This window comes from Asparagus officinalis, chromosome 4 (assembly GCF_001876935.1).
Source record: "Asparagus officinalis chromosome 4, Aspof.V1, whole genome shotgun sequence".
Lineage (NCBI taxonomy): Eukaryota > Viridiplantae > Streptophyta > Magnoliopsida > Asparagales > Asparagaceae > Asparagus > Asparagus officinalis.
Window position 1 is genome coordinate 55,645,128 of NC_033797.1, and position 12,722 is coordinate 55,657,849.

General features: G+C 31.3%; 1 protein-coding gene across 1 annotated transcript in view; it reads left to right on the plus strand.

Annotated features, from left to right (window-relative positions):
* Positions 2,307-12,722, plus strand: part of LOC109838745 (trigger factor-like) — a 33,002-nt gene continuing 22,586 nt past the window's right edge. The window contains exon 1 of the mRNA XM_020407167.1: positions 2,307-2,404. Coding sequence (XP_020262756.1) covers positions 2,307-2,404 — 98 coding nt within the window. The remainder of the gene's footprint in view (positions 2,405-12,722) is intronic.

Sequence of the window (12,722 nt, forward strand, 5' to 3'; positions counted from 1 at the left end):
TAGTTGTACCAAGATGATATGCATGAGAAGCTAAATCTTGGATCTGACTTGAGTTGAATAAGCTTTGTAATAGATGTGGCTCTTGAATTACTCAACCTGGAACAAAACAAATACTGAAAAAACATATTATAAATTGTTTGCAAAATCATCAAAACAAGATTCGAAAGTAGGATCATATACACGAGTCCTAACAATCTCCCCCTTTTTGATGATGACAAACAATTTTCTAATTTGATCTATAAATACAGTTCAATATTAAATGAAGATACAAAGCAAACTGTATACTTACATATTACTCACATATTACTCACATATTCTCCCCCTTTGTCACCATCAAAAAGGGGATAAGAGATAAAATGAGAGTAAAAACTCCCCTTACCTATAAGCACGAGTGAGTAAAAAGAAATAGGGATTGCTCCCCCTATTTAAAAGCCACAAGGATATATAAAAGATAAGATTATGAGGGTAATATAAACATCCTATATAGGCATGCATTTGCTACAACAAAAATAAAAAAAAAATCATGAGGTATAAGAGAGCAAATGTAAACATCAAACACACTACATATGCAATATACATCAGTTTAAGAAAAGACATCATTTATCACTGAAACACACTACATTTGCAAGCCAAGAAAGTCATACCACATAGTTTAAGAAAAACAACATCCTAACAAGACATAGAGTTTTACTATATCATAAAATAAAGCATCATTCAACAAAACATAAACCAAAAGAACACATCACAGGCCAAAGGATAACAGTCCTCATGGAGCAGATGGCCCTGGACCCGGTGGAGGATATAGATGCTGAACAACCCTGAAAAGATCATCAAATCTGCCAGTAAGGATCTCTATATCAGTATGCTGATGAGTCCTAATCCTACCAAGCTCCCTCCTAATAGCCTCCTGAGACTCCCTAATCTCTGACTGAGAGGACTCAATCTCAGTAAATCTCATCCTAAGATTCGTATGAGAATCATCTAACACATCAAGTCTTGTCTTGAGATCTCTATGAGACTCCTCTAACATATCAAATCTCACTTGATTCTGATGGTGCCAAAACTCAGCCTCAGCATGATAAGACTCCATCTGAGCAAAGAGATCCTCAAAATAACTGCATGATAAGACTCCATCTGAGCAAAGAGATCCTCAAAATAACTAGGGGTATGAGAGGGGTAATTTTCAGCTCTAGGACTATGCCATCTGAGCAAAGAGATCCTCAAAATAACTAGGGGTATGAGAGGGGTAATTTTCAGCTCTAGGACTATGCCCGGGAGGAGGAATCTCTCTATCAGAATCATGATAATTAGGAGAATGAGCACGAGCTGAAGGATTATGAAGCTCATGGAAAGTGATAGGTAACTCCATCCTACGAAGGATTGATCTATCAAAAAGAGGACAAACTGGAAGGTGGATCTCATCAGTCAAATCAATCCTGAAATGGAGGAATGCTTTGGTGAGAAGAGCACCAAAAGGGATAAAGGTAGAGGGATCGGATGCCAAGATATCAAAAGAACTTTCCCCAATGAACATTAACGTTCCCTATTATAGCATAAATGGCACGAGTAAGATCATGAGAGTAATGACTGTATTCCCATGTCTTAGGAATGATGTTATAACATACGATCCGACCAACAAGTTTAGCTAGATTAGAAGCATTTTTACCAGACAAGGGGAGACATTTATCAGGAAGAACTAGAAGGGCCTCAACGGCAGGATTATCATAGGTGATGTCCATCAACAGTTTGTCTCCACGAGGCAAACAAAGGATATTACATAATTTGTCTACAGAGAATTTGATGCGAGTATCTTTTACTTTAAAGACAATAATACGAGTTCTAGAATGAAGGGACTCAATGCAGAGATTTGCATAGAAAAGATGCACTAAGTGAGGATAATATGGAAAGTCACTCTTAGTGCTAAGGAAATCAACCATACTTGCATCTCCAAAAATTGTTTCCAGTCCAAAATGAATAAAGTCATCAAATTTAACATATATACCAGGAAAAGGCTTAAGATTGCACAGTTCACGATATTTAGGGATTAAATCCTCATGTTCAAGATATTTTTCATAATACTCAAGATTAGAGGCACAGTTCACGATATTTAGGGATTAAATCCTCATGTTCAAGATATTTTTCATAATACTCAAGATTAGAGGAGGAAGGAGGAGGAACATTGGATTAAATCCTCATGTTCAAGATATTTTTCATAATACTCAAGATTAGAGGAGGAAGGAGGAGGAACATTGGAAGATGAAGGTTGATCCCTTCCAGTCCTATGACGCTTAGGCACAATATCAGCCATGATGAGGGCAAATGCAAACAAAGTGAACTCAGATTTCAGGAGAGAAATACAAACTCTAGAAATTTCTAAAGAAACCCTAGATGAGAGTTCTAGAAGGTAAAGCAAGGTGTGAGAGAGAGTGGCATACCTAGACAATAAAGGACCAAGAGGAGACAAATTCACGGCAGAGCTCAAAGATGGAAGATCGACGGACTGAGCAGAGGGAAAAGGCAACTTAGGGGAAGAAACGAAGAAAATGAAGAGGAAAAGAGAAAAGAATCGGTTCTTCTAAGGGTGAAGGAAGGGTTAGGATTTGATCAAAACACATGGATGGCTGGGATGTGGTCTCCAAAAGGTATCTAGGTCAAACGGGTCCAAAGCCAAGTGAATCCAATAAGAAAACAACTCCGACCCGAAAAACAGTAGCCGTAAGTCGACCTATAAGTCGACTCAGTAGTCGACCAATAAATCGACTAATAGCCTGAAAAACAATTTTTAATTTGTAATTTGTTTGTACTTTTTAAAAGTTTTCATACTTAATTATACTTATAAAATCACATGTCAACCACATCTTAAAAACTATTTAAAAGTTTTCTTAAACAATATTTATGTGTATAGTTTTTTCACAAGAAAACAGTTTAAAGCATATATTATAAGACAAAACAAAACACAAAAAAAATCATGAAAGAAACTCAAATTAATTTTGTAAAGGCACCCAAGTATTTTTGGTGTCGAATGAATTTGGAACATGACTCCCACCTTTTAAATCCAAGGCCCCAGGGTTATGAACCCATTTGGGTGTGTTTTGTGCACAGATATGGTCAAAGCAAAAATTATATGCATGGCTCATACGATTGCAATTTGTGCAATGTAGAGTTTGGAATGGTTTGCGTTGACTAAATTGTTGAGCACGTGTCTCATTGGCAAAAATAGGTTTATCTTGAAATTTATTTTGCAAATGAGAAATCCTTTTTAAGTCAAAACAAAACTTGGTCAAATGACCCAAACGACCACAAAAATTACACTTATACACATGGGCATGTTTATGATTATCATTATGTGTGTGAACATGTGAATGAGATGGAGAAGCTTGATGGTGTGCATAATCATGTATAGGCTTGTTCATCTTTTGTGCATTTTGACAAGTTTTAGCTAAGTGGCCTTTACGACCGCAAATAGAGTATTTGTAGATTTTATCATACATGCGTGCATAGTGAATAGGTTTCTTAGAAGAATTATCATTGTACTTTGCACACAAGTCCATAAGTTTCTTATTATTAACAATACATGTTTTAAGAGTTGAATCTAAAGATGAAATACGATTTTTAACAATATTCAACTCATCATTGTTAGTCACATGGGCATTGACATTGGAGCATACATGATTACTAAACTCATTTCTAATGTTCTTTACTTCTAGTATGGCATTGTTTTCTCATGAGTTAACTTAGCAACATCACTTCTTAATCTTTCATTGCATTCTTTGAAATTAACATTTTTATTTGCAATGAAATCAAACTTAGATACAAGGGACTCATGAGTTGACTTCAATTGAACATGCTTGCTTTTTAATTCCTTAAAACTATGTTTCAATTTCTTGTTGTCATGCAATAATTTTTCAAATTCATATGCAAGCTCATCAAAAGAAATATCATCATCATTTTCGAGTTCACGTACCTCACTAGGATCATCTCCTAGTGGAACTCCTTTAGATTTTGAGGTGGGATTTTCCAAATCTTGGTGGATTGGCTCCAAATCACCTTGATGTGTTTCTATTAAATTCCAAAGCTCGTAAGCGCTATCAAAAGAATCAAGAATGTTAACAAATGATAAGCCAAAGGCATTGATTAAGAATTCTAACAAAGACTTGTTTAAAGAAAATAATCTTTTGTCATCATTTCTCCGTAGTGGGAACTCTATAAGCACAATCGATAATTTCCCAAATATCAATATCATTAGATCTAGCAAATAGCTTAAATCTAATACACCATTGTGCATAGGGAAAACTATCTAATCTAGGAGCAATATTTGTAGCATAACCGAGACTGGGTGCATTAAACATGTCCATGATATATGAAGCAAGAAAGCAAATAAGATCAAAACAAGATTAGCAAGATAAATAACTTGGATCTTTAACTCAAGGCGATTAGTCCTTAAATCAAAGAGCACCAAGCTCTGATACCAATTGTTAGACCCTAGAGTGGGGGGGGGTGATTAGGGTCTTATGCTAATCTAATTCAATTTTATGCCAACATGATGATTTTGTTAGTTTTTCAAAATCATAGTGGAACTCTCAAGCGGGATTTGCTTGGGGACTGGATGTACACCTGGAAGATGGAACCAGTATAAAATTCTGTGTTTGTGATTGTTATTTTCTGTGATTGTGCTATTTCATTGCAAATTATAATCTTCTTTGCATTAATTTTTAATAAAACACTATTCACCCCCCTCTAGTGTTTTAGTATGATTGGATCAGATCCGACATTTGGTATCAGAGAAAGGTTAAAGAAATAGCGTTTAATTCTAACTCAAACTCAAAATTCAAGGAAGAACACTCTACAAATCGTCCACCGATGTTCGATGGACTAAACTACAACTATTGGAAGTGTCGGATGAGGATTTATCTCTAATTAATTAGCTACAAACTTTGGAACGTTATGAAAACAAAATACGAGAAGCCAACTACTCCTTTCACGGAATGGACTACATCTCAAAGGAACAATGCAAATTTGGATTCTAAAGCAATGAATGCCTTATTTTGTGCTCTTGACAAGAATGAGTTCAACAGGGTGTCAAAGGCCACATCCGTATATGATATTTGGCACACACTTGAGGTAACTCATGAAGATACAAGTAAGGTTGAAGAATCTAAAATTTTTATTCTTGTACACAGATTCGAATTATTCAGAATAAAGGAAAACGAGACCATTGTGTTAGACCCTAGAAGGGGGGGTGATTAGGGTCTTATGCTAATCTAATTCAATTTTATGCCAATTAAAAACTTTATAGAATAATTAATTCCTGCATGAGATATATAAGTGATATATGAGCAAGAATGTAAAATACAAGCACAAAATAAATGTACACAAGGCAGACTCAAACACAAGATATGATCACGGAGTTCAGTCCCCACGACCTACGTCTCCGCACCTCACCTCGATGAGATCTCCACTATCACGACATACCCGGTTTGGAAGCCGAAACATTTCTACACACTCGGTTATCAAGTCAACCGAAAACTCTCACAAAATCTCACAATGTACATACACAAGCTACAACCTCAAGTGTTGGTCCTCACGTATTGACTCCCTCAAGTACTCGGAATTATCACCTCTCTCTAGGCTACCGACGCCACTCCTCTCGGTATCGACTCCGTCCTCACCACACACTCCTCTAGGTGTACAAGTGTATTTACAAGTGATCTCACGATAAGCACGCATATAATAATGGTTGTTATCTACAATTGACGAGAACTCAATAAAGTTCACTCTCACTAAATCACACACCACTACCAAACAATATATTATATGAGATTAATAAGGGTGCGTGATAAATGAGTTTAAATAAAAATCTAACTCAATAAGAACTAGCAATAAGATTAATAAGAAATAAATGCCAGAAAGTTGAGTTAGGAAAACTTCTCTACAAAGAGAGGATGATTGGATATTAAAGATGAACTCCTCAATAAATGATGTAAGCTTCTCTTTATAAAACAAACTCTTTTTCAAACCAAACTTGAAACAATGCTTAAACACCTCTTAAACACAAACTAAACTCTTTCAAAACTTGATTTAGGAATGTTCTTCAATGTAGAAGAGTTCAGAGCATATGGGTATATATAGCATCTCAATATATCAGCAAAAACCCAAAGAAAAAGCCAAAATGCCACAAACACACAAAACAGAAAACTAGCCGTTACTATGCAACGGCTCTCTAATAAGTCGACTTATGAGTCGACTTATGAGTCGGCTTATAAGTCGACTAATGAGTCAGCTTATATGAGTCGACCCAACAGACAAAAAAACATAACTCCGCTGTACTTCGTGAGTCGACTCATGAGTCGACTAGACGTGCACCGACCAGAAATGCACAGGAAAATAAAACTTTAAACCATGTTTAAACATATCAAATAAATTATAAAAATTGTAAAAATTGGGAAATAGTTTATAAATATATAAATGAGCATGTTTTAAAAGAAATTTTCCAAATGTGATTCTTCGTTTGTAAAATCTCTTAGTTTTGCAAAACATGTAAAACGAGTGTATAATATTCTTAGTTTTGGACAATTGAGATAAACAAGGATATGAAACCTTTTCAAATGAATTTATAGACTAAACAATAGTTGTATAAAGTAAAATTTAAGTTTATACACTAATATCTCAGTATATTGTCAAAATCACATTAAAACCAAATGTGTGTGCTATGTGGATATTGAGCTTGAGATATATTCAAACAATATAAAGCCCTATGCTAGTTATACCAAGATGATATGCATGGGAAGCTAAATTTTGGATCTGACTTGAGTTGAATAAGCTCCGTAATAGATGTGGCTCTTGAATTACTCAACCTAAAACAAAACAAATACTAAAAAATATATTATAAATTATTTGCAAAATCATCAAAACAAGATTCGAAGATAGGCTCATATACATGAGTCCTAACACATTGGAGAGATGTTTACAAGATTTACTGATATCACAAATTCTCTCATCGGTCTTGGAAAAGAATTCACTTAAGTGGAAATGGTGCGAAAGATTATTCGTTCTCTTACTCCACAATGGGTGAAGAAAGTTACCATAATAGAAGAAACAAATGACTTGTCAACGCTTACGGTAGAAAATCTCATTGGAAATCTCATGGCCTATGAAGTCTAAATTGAAGATAGAAAGAATAAGAATGAAACAAAGATCAAAAAAGTCCTTGCATTTAATACTACTTCGAGTAAAGAAGATTTGGATGATGATGAAGAAATGAGTATGTTTGCACGCAAATTTAGAAAATTCATAAAATGAGGTAAGTTTAAATCAAAGAATTTAAATTTAAATAACTTACTTTGTTTGAAGTGTAACAAATCAGGGTATATGAAGAAAGATTGTCCATTTTTGAAAAATAAGAAAAAGTCAAATTACTTCAACAACTTCAACAATATTCAAAGCAACAAGAAAATAAAAGCTTTGGTGGCTACATGGGATGATAGTGATGATTCATTTTCTGATGAAGAAATTGAAGAAAAGAAAAGTACACATATGTGTTTTATGGCATAAGATGAAGTAAGTGATAATGAAGAACTTTTAGATGCTTTTAATAAATTATATGAAACTTTTTTAAGATTAAAGGCTTCACATAATTTACTTAAAGGTGAAAATAAAAGATTACATGAAGAAGTTTTAGATTTTAATTCTTCCACTTCTTTTAATTATCAAATAATTGATTTAAAAGAGGAAAATGAATCATTACTTAAAGAAAATCATGTTTTGTCAAATGAGAATGTTTATCTAAAATAAGAATGCAATGATTTAAAAATTCGCATTAATATTTTAGATAAAAATATTTCTTCTATTAAATTAAAATATGATGATATATGTTTGAATGTTAGTAAATTCAATAAAGGTAAAGAAAATCTTAAGAGTTTACTTTCTTTTTAAAAAGAATCTCAAAAGACAAAAGGTTTGGGTTTTCATGTTAATAATAATATTTCTAAGAAAACTATTTTTGTAAAACCAATTTGTAAGTTACATGAACATAATGTTAAAAATAATTCTTTATATGAAAAGAAATCAAAGTATTTATCTATTTGGATTCCTAAGGAATTATCTCATTTAAAGAAAAAGTGTTATATTTCTACTTTTATTAAAGATATTTGTTTATCAAATAACTTTTTAGGCAAATCAAACTCTTCATGGGTTTGGTTTCATAAAGACTAATTTTATTGACCCAACATAGCATGAGTACCAAAATTATAAATGTTTATCATTTTAAGTACCTAAGAAAAATAGGTGGATTTTGGATAACGGTTACTCTAAACATATGACCAGTAATATATAATTGTTGTCATCTTGTCAAAATATGGATGGTAGTACCATCACTTTTGGAGATAACAACAAAGGGAAGGTCATCGATATTGGAATTATCGGTAATCCAAATAAACCTATTATTGATAATATTTTATTAGTTGATGGTTTTACACATAATTTGCTTAGTATAAGTCAACTTTGTGATAAAGGTTTTAAAATTATTTTTAAAAAAAGAATCTTGCTTAATTTATGATATTGATATGATTACTATATTATTTAAAGGTCATAGAAAAAATAATATATATGTTTTATCTATGAATAACATTTCTAATGAATATTATCTTCTTGCATCTTCTAATGATTTTATTTTATGGCATAAACGTTTTGGTCATGTCAATTTTAAACATATTTCTAAAATTTCTAAGAATGATTATGTTAAAGGTTTACCTAAGCTTTCTTATAAAGATAACTTTTGTGATGCATGTCAATAGGGAAAAATGCATAAATCATCTTTTAAATCTAAAGATATAATTTTTACAGGTAAACCACTAGAATTAATTCATATTGATCTTTTTGGTCCTTCTAGAGTTGCATCTTTAAATAGAAGCAGATATGCATTCGTACTTGTTGATGATTTTTCAAGATTTACATGGGTAATATTTCTTAAACATAAAAATGATGCTTTTATTGAGTTTTCTATTTTTTGTAAAAGAATTCAAAATTAAAAGTCTCTTTCTATTATTACTATTCGTAGTGATCATAGAGGGGAATTTGAAAATGAACTTTTTGCAAATTTTTATGATAAAAATAGTATTTCTCACATTTTTTCTTTTCCTCGAGCGGCTCCACAAAATGGAGTTGTAGAAAGGAAGAATAGAACTTTACAATAATATACAAGAATCATGTTATGTGATAGTAACCTACCTAATTATTTTTGGGCAGAAGCAGTCTCTACAGCATGTTATGTTCAGAATAGAATTTTATTGCGACCTATTTTAAAGAAAATACCTTATAAGTTGTTTCATGATAAAATTCCTAAAGTTTCTTATTTTAAAGTTTTTGGTTGTAAATGTTTTATTTTAAACACAAAAGATAACTTGGACAAATTTGATTCTAAGTGTGATGAAGGAATAGTTGTTGGATAATCATAGCAAAGCTTATAGTATATATAACAAAAGACCCTTAGTCATTGAAGAATCTATACATATTTCTTTTAATGAGAATTTTACAAAAATAACTAATGTTTTAAATAATGTTGATGGTTTAATTGATACTATTCATGATACTCCAATGCTAGATATTTCAAAAGATGATAATTTACAAAATAATTTACCAAAGGATTTTATAGAAGTTAAAAATCATCCACATGATTTGGTTATTGGTAATATTTCTGATAAAATCACTACTAGATCACATTTTAATTTGATTGCTCATGCTGTTTTTATTTCTATTATTGAACCTAAAAATATAAAAGAAGCTTTACATTTGATTGCTCATGCTGTTTTTATTTCTATTATTGAACCTAAAAATATAAAAGAAGCTTTACTTGATGATTTTTGGATAAAAAAATATAAAAGAAGCTTTACTTGATGATTTTTGGATAATTGCTATGCAAGATGAATTAAATCAATTTATAAGAAATAATGTTTGGGATCTTGTACTTAGACCACAAGATAAGTCTATTATTGGAACCAAATGGATTTTTAGAAATTAATTAGATGAATCTAAACAAGTTGTTAGAAACAAAGCCAGATTGGTTGCACAATGATATAATCAAGAAGAAGGTATTGATTATGATGAAATCTATGTACCTGTGGCTCATTTAGAATCTATAAAAAATTTACATTTGCATGTTTTATGAATTTTAAATTATATCAAATGGATGTTAAAAGTACATTTTTAAATGGTTTTATTAAACAAGAAGTTTTTGTAGAACAACCTCTAGGTTTTGAAAATAAAAGTTTTCCAAACCATGTTTTTAAACTTAAAAAGGCTTTGTATAGTCTAAAACAAGCACCCTGTGCTTAGTATGATAGATTAAAAATTTTCTTTTAACTTCTGATTTTAAAATAGGAAAAGTTGATTCTACACTTTTTATAAATAAAATTAATAAAGATATATTATTAATTCACATATATGTAGATGATATAATATTTGGTTCTACTAACGATGATCTTTGTCAAGAGTTTGCTAAGACTATGGTAGATGATATAATATTTGGTTCTACTAACGATGATCTTTGTCAAGAGTTTGCTAAGACTATGCAGGATGAATTTGAAATGAGTCACATGGGTGAACTTAATTTCTTCCTTGGACTTCAAATCAAACAACTAAAGGAAGGAATTTTCATCAACCAAGGCAAGTATACTAAAGAATTACTCAAACATTTTGGCATGAAAAATACAACAAGCAAACAAACACCAATAAGTAAAACTACATCTCTTGACAAAGATGAAAATGGTAAGAATGTTGATCAAATGCTATATCAAGGTATGATTGGATCACTTCTTTACATTACGGCAAGTAGACATGATATAATGTTTAGTGTATGTTTATGTGCTAGATTTCAGTCTAATCCTAAAGAATCACACCTTAAAGCTGTGAAAAGAATTTTTAGATATCTCAATAACACCAAAGATTATGGTTTATTTTATCCTAAAAATAGCTCATTTGATTTATTATCATATAGTGATGCTGATTTTGCTAGATGTAAATCTGATAAAAAAAGTACAAGTGGTACATGTCATTTTCTTGGACATTTACTTGTATCTTAGTTTAGTAAAAAACAAAATTCAGTGTCATTATCAACTACTGAAGTAGAATATATTGCTGCTAGTCTTGCATGTGCTTAAGTTTTATGGATGAAACAAATATTATCTGATTATGGTATAATTTGTCCCACATCATCCATAATGTGTGACAATACTAGTTCCATTAATTTATCTAAAAATCCTATTCAACATTCACATATAAAATATATTAACATAAGACATCATTTTTTACGTGATAATGTACTAAAAGGAGTTATTTCATTAGATTTTATTTCAACCAATAAATAAATTGCTGATATATTAACAAAACCTTTAAAAGAAGAAACATATGTTAAATTAAGAAGAGAATTAGGTATATGTTCTTTGGAAGATTTAAAGTACTTTGGAAGATTTAAAGTAAGTTTTAAAATCAATATATATGCATTTTCAACCTTAGTAGTCGACTAATGAAGTTTGTAGTCGACTACATGCACAAGCATTGCATATAAAACATTTTGTTGATTACAGTATAGTCGACTAATTTGACTTGTAGTCGATTAGTCTGAGTTAAAACTAAAATCCAGAGTTTTGTCAACTACAATGTAGTCGACTATTCTTCTTTATAGTCGACTACAAGTGTAGATTTTTCTCTCTTATAGTTTTTCCAGCATATTGGATTTTAACCTCTTATACCCAAAACCCAATACCCATTTCATTTAAGTTGAATTCATCTCAACCACTCCTTTTCAACCTTCTCAATCATAGTCATATATTTAAGACCAAATCTTCGTCATTCATTTGAGTTTTCATTTAATCTTGTCCATACATTTCATAATTCTTAAAAGAATATCATAAAAACCTAAACTACCCACTATCTCTCTCATAACCGACCCATCTTCTTTCCAATTTTTGAACCCACCGAAAATCCAGTTAGGGCATCTTCATCTTTCAAATTTTCTCAAAATATTCACTCAAAATCACTCTTTATCTCAGTCTGTCATCTTCTGTAGTCAACTACAAGCAGTTATAGTCGACTATTCCTAGGGTTATCATTTGTTTGGTAAGTTCTTAAATCTCATCTTTCCTAATTTTTTGTTCTTTTTTGAATTATCATGTCTAGAGCTAAGAAGGCTAAGCAAGTTCATACAAATGTTTATGATAAAATTATTGTCTATTTAAAAAATCCTGATTTGCTTGAAGAATTTAACAATATATGTACATTTGAAGTTCTTCCAAGACGTTTTGTGAAATTTGATTATTTCATCCCTTGGAACTTTAGTTCATACTTTAAAAATGTAGGATTGCTTGAATTATTCTCTGCTGAAAACAGAAAACCCACATATCCATTTTTAGTTCAATTGTTCTTTACAAATATAAAACGTGTAGGAACTATAAGTGGAACTAAAAAATTAAAAACTCTTGTTAAAGAAATAGAAATTGAATTGACTTCTAAGTCAATTGGAAAAATATTTAACATTCTTTTCAGAGGTGTCTCTCTTTGGTCAATCAGAATGAATGATGCAAATTTAATATCCAATTATATTTTTCTTCTGAGTTATGATAAACTATTAAATAATTCAAACAAGCTTCATCCAATTCCTCGTTTCATTGCCCGAATGTTAGCCTAAAATATATTTCCAAAAACTGGGAGTTTCCATTTCATTTCCCTAG